General features: G+C 30.5%; 3 protein-coding genes and 1 long non-coding RNA gene across 6 annotated transcripts; 2 read left to right on the top strand and 2 right to left on the bottom strand.

Moving 5' to 3' along the window:
• The first annotated feature begins 8 nt into the window (after positions 1 to 8).
• Positions 9 to 4,119, top strand: LOC103487342 (uncharacterized). Of its 3 annotated transcripts, none has more exons than XR_007819056.1 (3): positions 2,917 to 3,177; positions 3,646 to 3,899; positions 4,021 to 4,119. It is a non-coding gene; the product is annotated as an uncharacterized LOC103487342 (long non-coding RNA). The 3 variants fall into 3 exon arrangements; XR_007819057.1 differs by having other exon boundaries at positions 4,026 to 4,119; XR_537241.3 differs by having other exon boundaries at positions 9 to 3,177; positions 3,646 to 4,119.
• Positions 4,120 to 4,789: 670 nt separating this feature from the next.
• LOC103487341 (UPF0057 membrane protein At4g30660) lies at positions 4,790 to 5,434 on the bottom strand. The gene is made up of 2 exons (XM_008445624.3): positions 5,238 to 5,434; positions 4,790 to 5,122 (listed from the first exon to the last, which is right to left on the bottom strand). Exons 1-2 carry the CDS (start codon positions 5,325 to 5,327, stop codon positions 4,985 to 4,987), a joined length of 228 nt encoding a protein of 75 aa, XP_008443846.1. The 5' UTR covers positions 5,328 to 5,434; the 3' UTR covers positions 4,790 to 4,984.
• Positions 5,435 to 9,030: 3,596 nt separating this feature from the next.
• On the top strand, positions 9,031 to 11,319 carry LOC103487343 (uncharacterized). Its single transcript, XM_008445625.3, has 3 exons — positions 9,031 to 9,193; positions 9,323 to 9,654; positions 10,577 to 11,319. Exons 1-3 carry the CDS (start codon positions 9,118 to 9,120, stop codon positions 11,078 to 11,080), a joined length of 912 nt encoding a protein of 303 aa, XP_008443847.2. The 5' UTR covers positions 9,031 to 9,117; the 3' UTR covers positions 11,081 to 11,319.
• A 3,195-nt stretch (positions 11,320 to 14,514) lies between these two features.
• On the bottom strand, positions 14,515 to 17,561 carry LOC103487344 (uncharacterized). The gene is made up of 4 exons (XM_008445626.3): positions 16,318 to 17,561; positions 15,537 to 15,607; positions 15,045 to 15,441; positions 14,515 to 14,938 (listed from the first exon to the last, which is right to left on the bottom strand). Exons 1-4 carry the CDS (start codon positions 16,420 to 16,422, stop codon positions 14,744 to 14,746), a joined length of 768 nt encoding a protein of 255 aa, XP_008443848.2. The 5' UTR covers positions 16,423 to 17,561; the 3' UTR covers positions 14,515 to 14,743.
• Positions 17,562 to 20,059: the final 2,498 nt, after the last annotated feature.

Consider the following 20,059-nt stretch of genomic DNA (forward strand, 5'->3'; position numbering starts at 1 on the left):
AATTGAAACACACGTCTTCTTACTTCTTAATTTTCAATTACCAACTGCTACGAACGAATTATAAAATTGTTTTTCAAATTTGAACATAATGATTTTCGTGGTGAAATTCAAAAGCAACAAAACGAAGTTTCCCAGAACTAAGAAAATCTCATATTTTCCCGGAAAATGTTTACGATTGTAAAATTCCCCCAATTTCAATAACCCTCAAACATATATAAATCTATACCCTCACTCACAAAATTTACCTCAATCGATTCTCTTTCTCTTAATCAATCCTCCAATGGCCGCAATTCAGCGCTTCTTACTTCCGCTTGCCCTAATTTCTCTTCTCCTTTTCTCTGAATCTCTCGCAGCCATCTCCTCTACCGATCATGGCCAGAATTCTAATCGGCGAGGGGACAAGGGTTCCGACACCTCCTTGGCCGGAAAGATCATTAGTAAAAGAGGAGTTCGGTCCGGCGTAACTGCAGGTCGTTCGACTTCGTCGTCGTCCGCCCAAATGTCGTCGTCGTTCTTTAATGTCGGCTCTTTGATTTGTTTCAACATAGCGTTTGTGTTTGCGATGTTCTTGTGAATTTTTGACTCTTATACGATGCTCCATTCAATTCATTTAATTTTTGTTACACAAACTTAAAGCTCGTTGGGATCAAATTGCAAAAACAATCGATCGTGTTCATGCAAATTGTTTGTTTGATTTGAGCCGTTCAATTTTATATATAGTATTAATAGGTCGATTTGATTTAGCATTTGATTCACAAATCAAAAACCAAACTGCACCAAAAGAATTCATATCCATGGCTGATCTTATATGGTTGTGAATGGATTATACAAATTTGAACGAAAAAAGAAAAAAGCTTCAAATTCAAACCCTTCTAATATTAGTCTCCTCCTTTTTATGTTTCTCCTTTCCTTCTTCTTTCAATGGATTTCCCATTCCCGTTCTCATTCCCTCATAAATTCATATCCATGGCTGATCCTAAACCCCTCCATGTTCTCTTAATAATGGCGCCTCTTCTTCTTCTTCTGGCCTCACAACTCAACTCGATCTTCGCTCAAACAGATTCACCAACTCCTCCCAATCTTCCCCAACAAACAATCAACAAAGAACGCCTCCCTTCCTCCGATCCACATCTTTCTCCACCTCTTAGCAACCAAAGAGCAGCTCGAAACAATACCAAAGCGCATCGTCGTGATCAACTCGCCGATACTAGACTCTCTCTCAAACGCTTGAGATCTAATCGTGATTCGATTCGGAAACGTCGAAGACGCAATCACCTACGTGCTTGGCATCGCAGCTATTCCTCCCGTGGTTGTCTTCCGACGGTTTCTTTGTTGTACATTTGGTTCGGAATTCTTTGGTCCATTTCTGCATAATCTAGTTTGTTTTAACTCACATCGATGATGAAGAAATCTAGGGGTAATGTTTTTTTCTCTTTTCACTGCCATTGTATGCAAAAGGTTTTGTTGATTCAATTTTGATAATGAAGAGGATATGGGGATTTGTTTGGTCTGATCATGAACTTTGTTTTTTGTTTGCTATAAAGGTTTTTTGTGTTGTAGTGGGAAAATAAATGGAATAGAATTTTGATTTGGGGAACAATATGAGAGGAAAGGAATTATATTCTTTTTATCATCTGATCAAAGCAATATTTTCCCATCTCTTCTTCTTCTTCTTCTTTAATTCAAACACACCTTTTCCTTTTTCCTTCTCCAATATCTCTTCAAGAACCTTATCACTTTCGAATCATATTAAAAGCACAAATTTTTTTCTTTTTTTATTTTTTTCTCCTATTTTTACTTCATTTTTAAATGGAAAATATATATATTCTAACTCATGAAATAATAAAAATCAAATTTAGGAGTAATATCAATCTATACTTATAAATTTCGAGAGGATTTATCTATTTAGATCATGGAATGTATCGATTTATACTATGGACTTTTGTAATCGTATCAATGTACACTCTCTCTTACGTTTCATTTGAAAAAATATATGTGAAATTTAGAATTGTATCAATTAAACACTATCTTTCTTTAAATAAATAAATCCTCAACTTTCATAAATGAATTTATTTCGACTCTTCGACACAATTTGTTTTGAAATCTATTCATATATTTACTTTAACCATGCATTTTGCAAAGTTAATATTTAAAGTAGTCTAGATAATTTTTAAAAGTAATTATAATAAAGAGTTTTAAATTAATTAACTTATTAAAACTTAAGGAGTTGAATATATTTAAACTATAATTTTTATACAATTTTGGCCAAATGTATTTTCAAGGAGTTTAAATAAAAATGATTTTTAAAAGCCCTTGTCAACAATTTGTTGCTATCTTCTTCCTTTCTCTATTGGGTTATTATACAAAAGCACTTTCTATCCTAAGTTTCTGTCCATCATCATTATCTCTCCGCATCAGTTTACTTTAGGTTTCAGGTTGTGTCTACACACATTTTCATTTTTTGTTTTACATAACTATTATGTAATGTTCTTTACTTAATACTTAATACATAAAAAGATTCAAAAGCTAGATACCTTTTTAAAATTAGAAAAAAAAAAAAAAAAAAACGTACACTAAGATTAGATAAATTGCTTATTTTACTTGAAATTAGACAGATGTTATATTCTAATAATATCATGTCGGTGATACTCTATTCCTAGAATTTATGAATAATGCAATCCTTAAGATGAAAAGTCATAGTCTATTATATTCTAACTTAATTGGTACACTTGATTAAAAGTTCTAAATGCTCATATACGACTCGTTTACCTTTGAAGAAGAACTTACAAGAAAAGGAGTCCATTTTAAGCCACACATCAAATTTCCTAAGAAGAAGTATGTTTAGAATTCTTTTATGAATTTTCCTAAAAAAAAAGAACATTATTTTGAGTATACATTCCAACCCATATATGTCTCTATAAGCTATATACACTTTATAGGGGCTACTGTTGGCTCTTTCTAGTGTTTAAAAACAGAAGTTTCAGCCCTTCGTTTACTCATTGAAGAAAGATTGAATTTGAATATCAAAACCAATCCACATGAAGAAAGGGCTATTGATTTTGTTCCTCTTCTCCATTCTCTGCCTCTATCTTCTTCCATTTTGCCTATGCGAAACCAATTTCACTACCAAAGCTGATGATCATAATAAGCAGCTGAAGCAGGGGAGGCCCAGAAAAGGTAACAAATCTAACTATCTTATGAATTTTTCACTTGAGTGGTTTGAGGCGCATGTTTGGTTTAGCTTTTCATGTGTTTGATGTTAAAAATAAGTCACTTTAAAAAAAAGAAAAAATTAGAGTGTCGGACAAGCACTTAAATAACTTTTAAAAAACTTTGTGCTGCTAAGATGAACGAACTACCAACTTGGAGTTGGTGGAATGAGTTATTATAGCTCAGTCCATCTTTGGAGCTTCAACTACTATTATTGTTTAAAATACCTTTTTACTACAATATTTACTACTTTTCAAAGTTCATATTATTTTCTACTCATTCTCTCCTTGGTACAGTGTTTATTATTTTCTATTTTCTACCTAGTATGCATTGCAAATACATACTATAATAATAACTCAATGTCCCAAACATCGTTTAAATAAGAAATAACTTTTCGAAAAACATTTTTTCCCTAATCAATTTAAAGTGTCGTAGGATCCACAGATTTACAGGGCAGTGAAGAATTACATGGTGGAGCAGCTGTGGCGACGGTTATGCGAGCAAAAGCAGTTTACGGCGGTGCGAACGACATTCACCACGGCCGCTCCAAGAATGATGCTAACTCTTTACGGATCAAATCAATTTCTTCGTTGGTGTGGAAAGTTTCATTTGGATTCCTTGGTTTCTGTCTTATTGTCAAAGGTTTTTAAGCACCAGAAGCTCTGTTGTAGGGTTTCAGCAGAGCAGTTGTAAGTGTCATGGTTATGCAATGGCTTATTATAAACCTTGTTTATAGCCAAATGTTAATTTTGGAAAACTTGATTTTGAAGCTTCATAACGCTTCATTCTCTACACTCTTTTCCTTTGTAGACCAGAATCTTGTTCTTCCAAGTCTGTTTCCCAAGGTTCCAAGTTAGTAATTTGTAATTTCATTTTGTCTTTTGAATCAGAAATAAATTGGTTTTAGCATCTCTTTCGTGTTTGATTTACTTAAGAGTGTAAGGATGTTTGGGATATTGAATTAGTTATTAAAGCTAGTACAAACTATATTCCAAATTTGGTCCAATTGTCAAGTTAAGAAAGAAAAAACTAAAAGATTTTTAAATATGATTTTGAAAACGGTAACTTTTATTATTTTTAAAATCACTACCAAACAATCAATTCTTATTTGAATTGAATCTTCGTGTTTATAATTGAGCAATATTAGTAGGAGATAATTGGAGCTTCTTCAATTTTGGATTATGAGAACTTTGTTGATTTCAAGTGTGTTTGGCTTGACTCTAACAACTGTTTCCAAAATGTATAAAAAGTGTTTATAAAGTGTAATTTATGAACATGTTAAGCTCCTGATAAACTCAAAAAGAGTCCATAGTTGTCACTTCCACGTTAAGAATGCATTGGTAATCCAACATTCTGAATTCTAGCTGTTTATAGACAAACCACCAAAAAAATTCAGCACTATCTCACTCTCTTTCTAATAATTCCACTTATAACACTCAGAGAAGCTGAAACTTGACCTCAATCGGATGATGAATCCATCCAACGAACACCACAAGAAACAGAAGGAATTAAACTCAACTGTTTATAGTTTTTCTTTCTATCATAATCCCTAAATTCCTAGTAGAAAATTGAACAAGCAAATAAGCAAATAGTAGTCGTTCCATTAACAACATCGATTAATTGGTTACTCCATCAGGATGAAGTTAGCAAGAAATACAAGGGTTTTAGCAGTAACAGAACGCGAATACACGATACACAGATCCAATCGCAAACAGATGAAATTCGGAATAATTACAGCACAAGAAATGATATAAAAGCGAAATACCTATGGAATCTAGGCCGGCGCATACAGAGGACGTCTGTATTCATCGAAGTACTCATCGCGATCGATGAAAACGATGGCATACAAAGCGTAGATAATTCCAGGAACATAACCGAGAAACGTCAAAAGAAGGCATATACAAAACTCAACCTACAACCACAAGCAATCATAAATCAGAATTACATTCGAATTAATAAAAAGAGAGAGAGAGAGAGAGAGAGAGAGGAAAAATTAAAACAAAAGAAGAAAAGAATCAGAAACGTACGGTACAACATCCATGCCGGAGACAGACGCCCAAAGGAGGAATCAAGATAGCAATGAGAATCTCGCAGAAGATTTCACAGCGAGATGGCATGTTTTAATGGCGGTCTGAGCAAATTCAGAAAAACGAGACGAGGAAGAGGAGGGTAGGTTAGGTATGGGCAGACTCCCAAATGGGTTAAGAAATGGAAAAAAATAAATAAGGAAGAAGACGACCAAAATATAAGAGGCTTTAAATAGGGGATGCGGGGTCCATTTCTTACGTGGCTTATTTTGATTGGTTTGACTTGACAGATAATCTCTTGCTGACCTCATTTTTAAAGAAAGTCTTTTTACTTTTAATTCTTTTCTAAAATCTAATTTAAAAGGGTTGAATTGTGGTCTCTCTTGGCAAAATTAGCCATTTCATTTTCATATAACAAAAAATAGTTTAATAATTCAAAATCAAAATTACCCTTTGAATTATTAGCTTCATTTTTAAAAACAATATGACTTTTGACATTATATTAAAGACTAAATTCTGAGTATATTTCGCTATGTAAAATTTCCATGAAAAGAACAAAACACCAAAACTATTTGGTATCTGTGGAACAAATCTCATAAAATTAGTTATTTTTAAATATTTCATGTTTGTCTTTTCGTATTTCTTCTCTTCCTAGTTGCGATTTCTTTTTATCGGTTTCCTCCTCACTGCGATTTCTTTCGTCGTCTTTCTTCTTTTTTTCTTTTTTTTCTCCTGCGATTTCTTTTCATGGGTTTGTCCGTTGCGATTTTTTCCATCGTCTTCCTTCTTTTTCTCTTCTTTTTATAGGTACTTTAATCTTTCCATCGTCTTTCTTATTTTCCTCTGGGATTTCTTTTCATCGTCTTTCTTCTTTTTTTACGTCGTTTAAATTTAGGTAACCAAATCTAAATTATCGTTCACAAAAAATAGCATAATCTAAAAAATCATGTATAAAGAATCTTAAGAAAAATCATTTAAATTGGATTAGCCAAATGTAAACGATGAACAAATAAACGATCGTATAGACAAAATGTACCAAACAATAGCCAAATTTAGATGATCGTGTTATATTACGCGCGTTGTTGACGGGATATTTTTGGTATTTTACATGGTGGACCTATAGTCTTTTTCCATTTTTGAGATTGTTTTATATAGTGTAAATATTGTGCTATTTTGTTCTATTTATAAAAGACCCCTTTCGCTGTAGTATTATAGATTTTTCCATCAAATTTGACCTTCAAAGGAAAATATTAAGTTAAGTTTGGTAGAGGGTTGGTCCATATATTGAACTCTGCATGAAGGTTAATATTAGAAATTTTTGATATTTTTGGTTAAAATATATGTCATGTTGAACTTTTTATATTTAATTTACTTTAGTTCTTAAATCTTCTTTAATAACGTTGTAAGCTTCTTATTAGTTCAAAACAACTTCTTAAAAATGTTTAGTCTTACATGTAATCTATGTTATTAATTGCATTTATAGGTTGATCATACATATATATATATAGTGTGAGATGATATAATATTAAATAAAATGATGATTATTACCAAATTAATTAAGATATAATATCATTCCATCACCATTGAAATTAGTTTTAAAATTTTCATTTCATAATCATTTTTACTTAATTAATAAACTATCAAAATCTAAAAGAATGTTGGATAAAAAACTCAAGATCTTAAAACGGGTATTTTTAAAAATGGTAAAATAAACTAAAATATTTATAAAATATAACAAAATTTTGGTATCTATCAAGATAGTCACGAATAAATTTGTATTACTATCTATCAATATCACTAGTAGAAAGATGTCTATTAATATTTATTGTTGATAAAATATGAAAGTTTGCTATATTTTATCAAATTTGTCATTTTTGACAATTCCCCTACTTAAAACCGAGATATCAAATTGAAAATAAAAACTTAAGTATCAATAGTATAATTATAAACTCAAAATTTTAAACTAAAACAATAACATTTTGAATCTTATAAATATATGAATTTGAAAAAAAAATCAATGTTAAAAGAACTAAAAATTAGGGAAATTCTCCTAAATATAAAATACCGACAAAATAATTGGTCTATGAAGATGGTCAATTTCTAAATAGTTTATGTTTGACAATCCTTTTTCATCCTCTTCTCCTTTTTTAGGTTGTACGATTTTTTTCTTTCCATCGTTTTATTCTCTTCCTCTTATTTTTTTTCAAACTGTTATTTTTTATTGTGGATTATCCAAATCGTCAAAATCGTCAAAATCATCAAATCTAAACGATTATATACCAAACGTACTTGTGTATATCTCCGTTTTCGAAGTTATTTATAGTAAATATTTTACCGTTATATTTTTTGAAAAGACCCAAATTGGTAAATTAAAATGAAAACAAATTTTAAAAAAAAAGTAACGTTTTTTAGTTTTAATTTTTTTTTTTTGAAAATAAACTCAAAATTTAATTATAGTAATCATTTTGAAACCAAAACCAAATAAAACACAAAACTTAAGGGCCTGTTTGGTAACGTTCTTGTTTCCTGTTTCTTGTTTCTGTTTCCATTTTTTAAGAAACAGAAGTGTTTGATAACGTTTCTTGTTTCTCGTTCTAAAAAAAAGTAGAAACGTTTCTCATCTTATAAAAAATTATTGGGAACAAAAAAAAGTAGTTTCTTCTGTTCCGTTTCTCAATTGCTTTTATTGGTTTCCTTTTTCTAAATTTATTTCTATTTGTTTCCTTCTCCTTTTTCTCAATTATTTTTTTTCCTTTCATTTTTCTCAATTATTTTTATTGGCTTTTTTCTTTTTCTCAATTATTTTTATTGGTTTCCTTTTCATTTTTCTCAATTATTTTTATTTCTTTTATTTTCCTTTTTCTCAATTATTTTTATTGGTTCATTTTTCTTTTTTCAATTATTTTTATTGGTTTCCTTTTCCTTTAATCTCCATCGTCTTCTCCAAATAATCATCATCTTCCTCTTTTACTCATCGTTTTTCTTTGCACACTGTCTTCCTCTTCACCTCTCACCGTCTTTCTCGACAACCCGAACTCTTCCTCTTCGTCGGATCCATAGTTTTTGCCTGATTGTTCCTCTTCGTCGGATCCATAGTTTTCATCTTTCTCTTTGTGCAAATCTGGATTTTCGTTGTGGGTTTTTCTCTAAAGCATCATAGGTTAAGAGTTAAAGGTTAAATTTTGTTTTGTTTCTTTCAATTCTGAATATTGAAGACATAATAACTTCCTTTAAAATTAATATTAAATTCTAGATGTCACGAAATAACGAGATTGTAGAAATTGATGGATTAAAAAGAGAAATTGCCTGAATAAGAGATGATATTGCCAATCAAATTTGGTAACATTTGAAGGATAAATATAGTTTTATGTTTATGTTATTATTTTTATTCGTGCATTGATACTTCTTCGTATTAAATGAATAAACTTTTGATAATTTTATTTGTTATGTTTGATGGATAGACCTACATTTTTGTTTAATGTTTAATTGAAGTAGATGTGAAAAATAAAAAATAAATCTATAAGAAAATCAATAAACAAGAAACAGTTATCGAACACTTTTTTTGTTTATGTTTCTTTTTCTTTTCAAAAAACAAAAAATAGAAACAGTTATCAAACGCATTACTGTTTCTTGTTCTAAAAAAAAAAGAAACAGGAAACAGGGAATAAGAAACAAGAAACAGAGAATAGAAACGTTAACAAACGGGCCCTAAGTGACCAAAAATTTTGAAAATTATATCACACAAAATAATAATAAAAAAAAAGGTTCGGTTTTCTTTATGATGAAGGGGATGAAACAGTATAGTTATGATCCTTTTCCTTTTTCCCTTCTTCGTATTCCCATCTTCCTCCACTCTCTTTCTTCTTCCCACAGCTACCTTATGAATTTCAGGTTCCGAGCAATAGATAACAAATCGCCGGCTACCGCCGCTTCCACCTCCGATCAACCGCTTCAAGGTAACTTAAGCTTAATCCAAATATTAATCTCTATTTTACCTTCAGATCACATAAACATTCCTCCAGGCTAGGCTCCATTTTGATTATTCAACCAGTTGCTTATAAAGCTTTTTAATCTAATCACTTCAGATGATTCTCTAAACGAGGAACTCTGGAAACAACGAATCAAAGAAGAGATAACGATGCGAGAAATAGTGAGACGAAGAATGTTGGAGGCAGAGATAAGGAGAGAGCTCCTTGTGGAACGAGAACTGGCTATTCGAAGAGCTAGGGGCCAGACGGAAGGCTTATTATCGTTTGACAATCAGTTTCTCGTGAGATTTATGGACGAAGGAGTGAATCGCATTCTGGATCCGTCATCGTCTACAGCTTTACTGGCGGTTCCAGGTTCCAATTCCTCGCTTAACTTAAAGGAAGAACCGAAGCCTGAAGAGGATGAAATGAACAAGCTAATCACTCTGGTAAGTTAAGAACTAATACTTTTCCTTATGATTATTTTTCTCCTTCATTTTACCTTTTTTGTTAGTGAATTTTTAGCTCTCCAAGAAAAACAAATAGATTTCTAGCTAACATTTTTTATTTTATTTCTCCTTTTTGGTGGTTAAAACTTTTAAAATATTTATTTTATTTACATACTAATACTATGAACATATTCGAAAATTGTCCAGGGTTTTTTTGGATTTTATGTGTTATGTAACTACATATGGAATATGGAATGAAGAATTCCAATGTCTAGACTTCTTAGGCGACGAGTATATATTTTGTCAATGGAACTACATTATAATGTATGAGCATTTATGGAGTCATATAAACTTGTTTAAGTCTAAAGATAGTTATATAACAAAATATAAAACGACTTGAAAAATTTCCCATAAAAAAGAATATTTTTTGTATTTGAACATAAATATATTTTCATAGGCCCAAACTAAACTTATTTCACACTAAAATGATGTGATTGACCTTTATGTTGTTCATGTCTGCACTTGAAAAAGCGTGTGTATGTATTTATACGGTTTATGCCATAAACTGGAAGAAAATTCAACTTCAAGTCTCTATATATAGTAAGCTATTGAACTAGCAACATCAAATAAGTATAAACTTAAACTTCTGTCTTTCAAGTTTATATCTAGCTAGTAAATTCGTTGACTTTTTAATTTATGTCTAATAGATTTCTGATCTTTTTTTTATAGAAAGAAAATTAAAAGTTATATTTAATAGCATCCTGAATAGCACTCAAGGTAGATGCCACCTAATGCACAAATTAAATCTGTTTAGAATCTATTAAACACAAAATCAAAAACTCTAGAAATTCATTAGATGATACTTGTCAAAATTTGGGGACGACGTATTTGAAAGTTCACATGTGGAATGTGGAAACTGCAGGAGAGGCCAGACCCGGGAAAATTTGTAGGGAAGAGGAAAGCGGTGGGAGATCAAGAAGCAGCGGCAGCAATGGGAGGAGGGGGTGAAAGAGATCAACGTCAAACAATAATTTCAACTCCTTGGATTGGTTCAAAGAAATTAGCAAAAGAAGAGTTTGTTTGTAGTATGTGCAATGTTAAGGCCACAGGTGAAATTAGCTTCAATGCACACATAAATGGCAAGAAACACAAGGCCAAAGAGGGCCGTCGCCAAGTACAACAAACAACTCATAAGGAACCCAACCAAGGGGAAGAAGATCTCATAGAAAAATTAGACCACCCAGTGAAGAACATAGATAAAAATCCAGCCCTTGAGAAGAACAAGAGACTTAAATTCCGGTGTGAAATTTGCAACGTCGGAGTCCCTTGTATGGCTGTTATGGTCTCACATAACAATGGAAGAAAGCATAAGGCTCGCCTTTTGAAACTTTCTCAACAATGCAAATCGGAGGACCAAAAGGACTAGGATCCCCTAATGAAGGTAACTTTCCTCTCCTTTTTAAGCTTCAAACTCATGTTAACTTTACTAGGGATAAAAGTCAGTTCGCTACTACGATCAAACTAAATTTTCTTTTGCATTTTCCTAGATAACAGTCGTACATTATGCATACGACTCATCATATAATTATCTCTTTTCCAGTCCTAGCATAACATGCTTCGGCTTTAATGTGGGTTTTTCTAATAAAAAACCAATCCAAGCTAATACTTTTTTTTTTTGTTTTCTCCAAATACAATAACTGTATACCAAAAAAAAAAAAGCCAAACCAAACTTGATTTGGTTCGGTTTTTGGAGTTATCTTTTTCCGCTCATAATAGTGCATGCAGTTTAACTATTTTCAATGTTTAGATGCATCTCGTCGTAATATGACCAATGTTCCATTATTTTTCGTTATTCATGATCATTCATTGAGGAGTTTGGTAGGTTATTAATTGTAGATGAACCAAACCCATGTGTTATTTTTTCATGGATTGCAGTCTTGATTTGTTTTTCTAGAGCTGTTGAACAATAGAGTTCAATTTTCTTACTGTATTAGTTGTGTTAGGGTTTAAGTTAAAAGGTATATTTTTGAGCCCAAAACATTTTTGGAAATTTTAAATGTGTAATAATTTAGTCAATATAAGTAACAAATGTAGTTCTTATACTTAAAAGTTTTTAATCACTATCATAAAGATTTTCATTAAGTCTCAGTTTGTATTATGTAATAACATTTTTTTGTATATAATTTATAGAAGAAAGATCCTCGATTATTATATAGACCTACATGTATAATTACAGAAAAAAATTCTACATGTGTAGTTTTGTTATAACAAATCACACCAAACATTATTCAACGACGGGGACTAAATAGTTATTTATTAATGTTTAGTGACTAAATTGTTACAAATTTAAAAATATAAGAAATAAGTCGTTACCAACTAAAATTCATATACTAGATATTATTTTTAAGGAAGTGTTCTTTTTAACTTTTTTTGTTAGCAATAAATTTAAATTTCTAAGTCTAATAATATTTAACTAAAATTTATAGATGTTTGCAAAATGCCTACAAGATGAAAAAGAATAACAAAAAATTTGCTAAAAAAAAAAAGCTTGTTAAATATGTACTAAACTACTCTAAATCACTTAAAACATAAAATTAGTTTTGGGTTATACATTTAAGTTTTAAACATTTCATCTAAAAGAGTATTAAAGATCAAGAGGATTATCTAAAAAAAATAAATAAATAAAAAAGAGAGAAAACCATAAATAGTACTTTTTAAAATGAGTTTCTTCAGAGTTTGAGAGAAAAATAAGAGAATAGGTGAAAAAAGGATTTCATGTAAGTGCAATGTGGATTTTTAAAACCTCATTTTATACTAAAACTCAACTCTTTAGAAAGCAATCCCAGAAACCTATAACTCTAAGATTGGTCTATTTTTGGTACTTAGCCCAAGAATATTTGACCTATGTTAAATGGTATCATTGTTCCAGTAAAATGTACCTTTACTTCTGAATATATCCTTTGATATTTCTACTAGTAATATATGATTTATTTATGTAGTTAGAATTTAGCGATGGACAAGTTAGATTTCGTTTGTTATGAAACATATGAAAATGATGCATGAGTGTTCAATATATATTAATAAAACAATAGTTTTTCAGAAACAACTCAATGAGGATTAATTTTTATTATATTAAAATTAAATTTAAAGTTTTTAAAATATCTACAACCAATATATAAGAGATTGAAGAAGTCTCCATTTAACTGCGAAGGAAAGCTATTTTCCTTGGGCTTTTATTTTGGATGAGATGAATATGTATGCAACCTTATATTGAACTAAAGTACTTATGAAAATAAATAAACATAAAAATTATTACAAATTCATATATATAAGAAAATACAATTCTGAATATCCTCCCTCAAGTTGGAGCATGGAGATCACATATACCTAACCTATTTCCAGTGAAGTCAAGTGGTAATTTCATATGCACTTCCTCGTCAAGATCACTACATAGAAAAACATTCTAAATATCCATTCAATGTAGTCCCAGTTTGCAGCTACGACTGGTAAAAATGTTCGGACTATTACCATTTTGGCCATTGGGGCAAAAGTTCCATTATGATCGATATATTCCCAACCTTGTGGTTGTCAAAAGTTAAAAAGTAGGCCTTTTTAAGTCATTCAATTTTGACATTTGCATGGTGTTTAGGTAAAATGACTTTTGGTCTCTGGGTTTAAAGTTCATGTCTATTTGGTTTATGAAATTACAAAACAGACACTCTAGCCTCCTTAATATTTCTAAATGGTCCTTGAGTTAACTTTAACTTAATATAATGTTTATTAGGTTGTTAATTGCTGATGTGGACATTAATTATATTTGAAACAAAATAAAAAGTTTAAAATATAGCTACAACTTTAAAATCTTTTATCTTTTTTATTTAACTTGGGGTAAAAGAATACATTATTTTTTCATTTAACATGTTAGCTCAAAAAAATATAGCAAATAAATATAGATAATAGAAATAGATAATTGATAATTGAAATTTATAATAATATTCTTCTTTTATATTAAAAAAAAGAATATTATTATAAATATCAATTGTCTATTATTTATATTTATTTGTCATATTTTTTTTGAGTGCATATGTTAAATAAAAAGATGCATCTTCTTTTTCTTCTTTTTTTACCAATAAGATATAGATAAGAAAGATAAATGATTTTAAAATTATAGGTATATTTTAAAGTTTTTATTTTAATTTTTTTCAACTAATACATCGTAATTTACACATCATCAACTTAGAAATATTATTTAGTAAATATAGAGACAAGTGTTTGTTTTAAAAGGTAGGGACCAAATAAACATCAAATATGGCTAAACCCTTGGTGGAAAAAAATTAAATTAATGCCATATTGGATTTTGCACAGTATCCTTGACTGACTCTAAAAGTGTTATGACCACAGCTGCTCCAACTTATAACTTGAGATGAACTTGATTAGACTTGTTCTTTTATCTGCTACTTTTATGTTTCTCCTACTATGAATTGAGATCCTCACTATCATTAACATTTTCGTTACATGGATCCAATTTTTAGTTTTCATTACTCATATGCTGCAGTTATAGATGTTTTTCACGTTTTGAACGTAATTTATATCTTCTTTTTGTAGTATCATGAGAGTTCAAAGTAACTCTCATGTACATTAAAACCAATCTCACAACTGTAGGATATTAAATCCTAAGAAAGTGGTTAGCATGACTTTTTCTTATAAAAAGGCCATTTGGTTTGTAGAAAGAATTAGCAAAGCTTTTTAAGAACAAATCCAATTCCTTTTTCAGCTATTGTTACAGTTAAAGATGTACCATCTAGAGTAGAGAAAAGGTTATGAAGGAGTGAAAGATTCTGATGACTTACAAGCCAAAAGTAGCCAATAGACTGAAGGATTTCCATTTTGATCCTTTTCCATATCTCCTCATCATTCTTTTTAAATGTATTGACATGGACAAATACTACTTTACTTTCCCTTTACATAGAAAAATACAGAATCAGAGAAGGAATTACAATCAACCTTGGTAACTTTCAGGCAAAGGAAATGCCTCAACCCCATCACCCAAATAGTAGAGTTCGAAGTGACACTAGAGATTACAATGAGCTCAAACCCTTAAAGCTACCTGATCTTGCCATGAAATTTTTCTTTTACCAGCTCGACTTGGACCATCTCCAATACTCCTGCATGCCGAAATCTTGATATCGTTTTGCTGCTCATCGTTCCCTCCTCGAAGAAGGCTTTTCTTCAGCTCATCAACTCTCAGCGGCTCGTAATGGGTCTGCAATTCCTCTTCCTCTATCTGAACCAAAATAAATATAGAGATTGTTAGGAAAGGGAGGTGGACAACATTGTAGTGAAAAATTACATTTGTAGAGTGTAGCTATCATAAGTCCCTAGTCAGTTACCGAAATTTGGTTCAAGTCAAAAAATGGAGTGATGTTTCTCTCGCTAGCATCTCTCCCACTGCACATTCTTTCCTTCTGGTTCAAGTCGAAAACCGGGATCAAGTTATGTTGATTGGCTTTCTTCCTAGAAGAAGTCTTTGCCTTCTGGTTTAAGTCAAGAACAGGAATTGGAATAGAATTCTGCATAGGCATATCGATTCTTTCCTTTTGGTTTATATCTGAGATGGTCGGGAGCGGTTGCAAAGCAGTTCTTCTTCTACCACCATTCTTCACCTTCTTATTATTATTAGCCACTTGATTTTTCAATTGCTTCGGCTGCACTGTCTCTCCATTTGAATAATGGTCTTTTGTTGATGGTTGGTTCTTCATCAAGTACTCATATCTCTTCCTTAAGAATCTTCAAAATAAACAGACTTTTAGTTAGTTCTAAACAATTCACCAACTCCTTGAGAAGATCAATACAAATAGAAAGTAATAATATGAAAATTATACCTGACTTCTGCTATTAGGGTCATCTTTTTTTGCTTCATCATTTGTAATTTCCTCTTGACAGTTCCTGTTTCCTGGAAGGAGAAAAAAACTTTCAATTGTTTGTTCCTCCATAACTTTCCTTACTCCTAAACTGATCTTCATGTCACAAACGCAGAGCTTGGAATGACAAATTTCATTCACAACCGAATCAAAATTCCTACGGACCTTCAAAGTCTCAAACTTAGGTGAAGCAGAAACAAAACAGAAGACCATACAAATAAGATAAGTTGCTTAAGAAAATATATTAAGAGAGTAGAAGAGAAAACCGTAGGACTCAAAAAGATGATCTAAAATGGTAATTAAGCACAGGCTAAGAATGAACCAAAGTTGCTTGGTAGAAAATTACTTAATGATAACACCACAAGAGGAGATCATATAAGTTCAAAAGGGTTATGGATCTTTCAGAAGCAAGAAAATAAACAAATAGAAAAGCACTTTAATATATGAACTTTACTCCTTTTTGCCTAGAGATGAGTATTTCAAATTTCAATAAGCAATCCACAAATTATGTCTGAGCAACCCAAAATGATCTTAACCCAAAAAAATAACAAACTAATCATACGATCTTTCCCCTCTTCCAAACCAGAAATTCTATTAAGCAAAAGAACCCAAATATCAGAAACTCCAATTTAGAAGAAGAAAAGATTTGAAGAAAATATACAAACATGATGAAAAGAAGCCAGATCTGATAGAAACAACAAAGAAAACCCCAAATCCATGAAAACTGAAAAAGAAATTTTACCTTCTCCAAGTCATGATAATCTTGGAGGAGACTCTGATGCTTGAATCTAGTCTTGGAATCCTCGTAAACAGGGTATTGAGAGACAACCCCTTTCATCTTCTTCATAGATGAGAACGAAGGAAAGAAAACAAAAACCCAGAAGGGAAAAGAGGCAAAAAGTTAGATGAAGGGGAAAGAAGGAGAGAAAGGAAGATGGGTAATGAAGAAGTGGGGAAGAAAATAAAGAAAGTGGGTGAAGAAGAAGAGGCAAGGACAAAGAAGAAAGAGAAAAAGAAGAGAAATAGAAAGAGAAAAGAGAAATTGATGGGAATTGAGGAAGAGAAAGGGGGTGAAGGTTCCTGGTTTCCTGTTTTCTCTGTGGAAGCTCTGACCAAGCCAACTAAAACCCAAAAAAGCCCACATAACTCGGTGAAAAAAATTGTTCTTTTCAGAGACAGTGATGAAGATGGGGGGATTTTTGGGGGTTGCAGAAGGGCAATTGAGGGAACACCCATTTTTAAGAAAAGAAGGGTTTGTTTGTGTATGTGTGTATGTGAGTGATTGTGAGGTGGGTTTGGTTGGAGGACATTAGAAAGACATCTATCTATCCATCTATCTATCCATTCCATCTTCACTTTCTTTTTTGGTTTTTCTTCTTAACATAAATTTTGGTCCAGCTGGGCCATTAAAAGCTTTGTGAATGTGAATGAAAGAGAAAGAAACAAAGCAAACCACAGCACAGCAAGCAAGAAAGAAAGAAAGAAAGAAAGACAGAATTTTGAGTGGTAAAGACTCTTCCTTGTCGTTGATGCGTGGAGTTTCTCTGTTTCTTCTTCCTTTTTTCCTGTAAGGAGAGAGAAAGAAATCTAGACTTCTAGAGAGAGACACAAAAAGGGAAAGACTAGTAAAATTTGAGGGCTCCTTCTTCATCCAGAAAAAAAAATTGCCTTCTTTTTTTTTTTTCCAAATGGAAGGAGATTAAATTAGGTTTTTCTTTTCTGTTTTGGTATGAAAGCACCATACTTTATAGGGCTCTCTCCTTTTCTTGCTGTGGTTGGGGGACAGGACCGGACCGGCTGGCTGTTTGATGTGTGGTTTTTTTTTTTCTTCTCCTTTTTTTCATCTTGTTTGTTCTGCATATTCATGAATCTGAAAGAAGGGGGAAGATGCTTTTGTTTTTTCATTATTTTAGCAGGTCAATTTATGTGAAATGACTACAATGCCCCTACTTTCTCTCTCTCACTTTCTCTCTCTACCTCTGCTGTTTTTTTTTTCTTTTAACCCTTCAACTCAAAACCCATAGCTTTTCCAAAGTTGGTGAAGGAAATGTAGGGAAAGGCTAAATTTGATATGAAAAGACCAAGTTGCCCAATGTGCTTTCTTTGGGGTAGAGTAGTAAATTCAAGTGAGAGTACCCTTTTGTATTGTTTTGCATAAATATGAACTTAACCTCTAACTTAATAATGGTATTAATTCAAACTATTTCTATAAATATGGTGTAAATTTTGTAATTGTATTAATGAATTAAAGAAAATTATAAAAAAAAATAATAAATTTGACAAAATATTTGTTTCTATCAAAATAAACATTAATAGAAGTTTATCGATATCTATCATTCTTGGAATCTAAAATTTTATATTTTAATTTATTTTACTATATTTAAAAATGTCCCTTAATTAAATTTACAGACGAATCTAGAATATCAATCAATATTTATTTGAAAAAAAAATAGTTACCAAATACACTCAACTAAATTACCTAAGTCATCCTTAATGATATAGAAACCTAACTAGTTAACGAATTACCTAGAGGTTACTATTTCATGGTCCGATTTTATGCAAACTTATTGCATAGTATACCCTCACTTGCATGTCACTACACAAATGTGTTGGACCATTGTGTTTATATTAAATATAAAGTGAGTCGTATTCATAGTATTACCGGGATAAGGTACTCAGCCTTATCTATATACTATAAACTCTTTAAGTTGTATCTCGAACATTGATTTCTGTATATCCCTACATATTATTCAAAAACTCATTAAACAGTTTAGGATGTTAGTTTATTGAATTTAGGTTATTAAGACAAAACTAATAATATAATCAATAACACTTATTGAAATTATAATAATAATAATACTTTATTAATAACGGTCAATAGACTATATTTACTTTCTACGAGTTTTAGAACATAAAACCCAACAATAACATTATAGATCAATATTAAATGAAAAGAACTTGCAAAATGAATAAAGATTATGCTTTTTCCTCAAATTGATCAATAACACTTCTTCCTTTTTTTATATTAATCAAACCCAACAGAACTACACACAAAAATAATATAACGAGAAATTTAGTATAAATTATTAAAAATATAAAAAAATACAAATTACAATTTATCTATGTGACAATTTGTTTTCTTATTTATGTCTCAATCCACAAAATATAGGATTAGTAGTATCATAAGATAAGTAAAATATATAATTAAAACAAAATATAAATTCAATAAAATAAATACTAACCACTAAACAGATTTAATTTTTCAATAGAAAATGTTGGATTAAAAATCGAATTAACTAAAAAAATTTGGAATGACCTATTTGTAAATAATTTTCTTTTACCACTTCCTATAAAAAATTTATGAAAGAAATGATTGAGAAAAAAATGGTAATTAATGAGAATAAAACTAATAAAAATATTTAGATATCAAATCTAAGGTTTTAGTTTTAGCCGTTGAATTGGAATAAGCCGAGTCTAAATACAAGGGAAGAAAGGGAACTGAAGGCGTAGGTTATTGAAAAAACAATACTTAAAATGAAAGATATAGTGGTGATATTATTTTAATATAACTATTATTTTATTATTATTTTTCTTTTACCTAGAAAACATTTGTTATTTAGAATTATTTTTTTGAAACATATTTATTGTGGTATTCTTTCATTTTTCACTCCCTCTTTTTAATTTTTACCCGAATAAAAATTAAAGTATTCAAATAAATTTATTATTTTAATCTTTACTGCAAGTTAAAGTCTTCGAACCTATTTTGAAATTTCATTAAATATATATATATATATATATTATTTTATTCTTTATTTCTCATCTTATGCATGTAAAAGAAAAACGAAGAATTGATTTAATTTATTTTTAGATAAATTTTTTTATTATTTTATTATTCAGAAAGCAAAGAGATCAAAGGAAGAGTAAGAATATATTATTATTTGTTGAGACTTATGTCTGATTTTAAACGCTAGACATTGGAAAGAAAAAATAATGTTTCGGGTTTCCAAGATATTTGAGAGAGAATAAAATAATTTTAAAACTATTAAAAACTACAATATTATAATAAATATTTTTAAAACAGCAGTATTTAAATAAAATCTCCTCTCAAATTGGAAAGTCGTATTATAATAAATATTTCTAAAACTATGTCATGATTTGACATAATATTGCATTATCTTCCTCCCAAAATAACCCCATTTTCAACTTGACTTTCATGAGTTCTCTTTTCCTCTTTCTACCATTTTCTTTTACCATTTCTAAAACCCCCCTTTTTTTTTTTTAATTTATAATTTTCAATTGAGAGAATATGTTTAAACTTATTGAATTGGGTACATAACACTGATGGTGTTAAAAGAAAAATATGGTATTCTTGTACTAACTAAAATTATATTGGATTAAATTACAAGTTTTGTATTTAAATTTTATGATTGTGTCAATTATCTAATAGGTTTTTCAATTTTGAAAATTCTTAATAGGTTTTTAAA

Source organism: Cucumis melo, chromosome 2, assembly GCF_025177605.1.
Source record: "Cucumis melo cultivar AY chromosome 2, USDA_Cmelo_AY_1.0, whole genome shotgun sequence".
NCBI classification, from domain to species: domain Eukaryota; kingdom Viridiplantae; phylum Streptophyta; class Magnoliopsida; order Cucurbitales; family Cucurbitaceae; genus Cucumis; species Cucumis melo.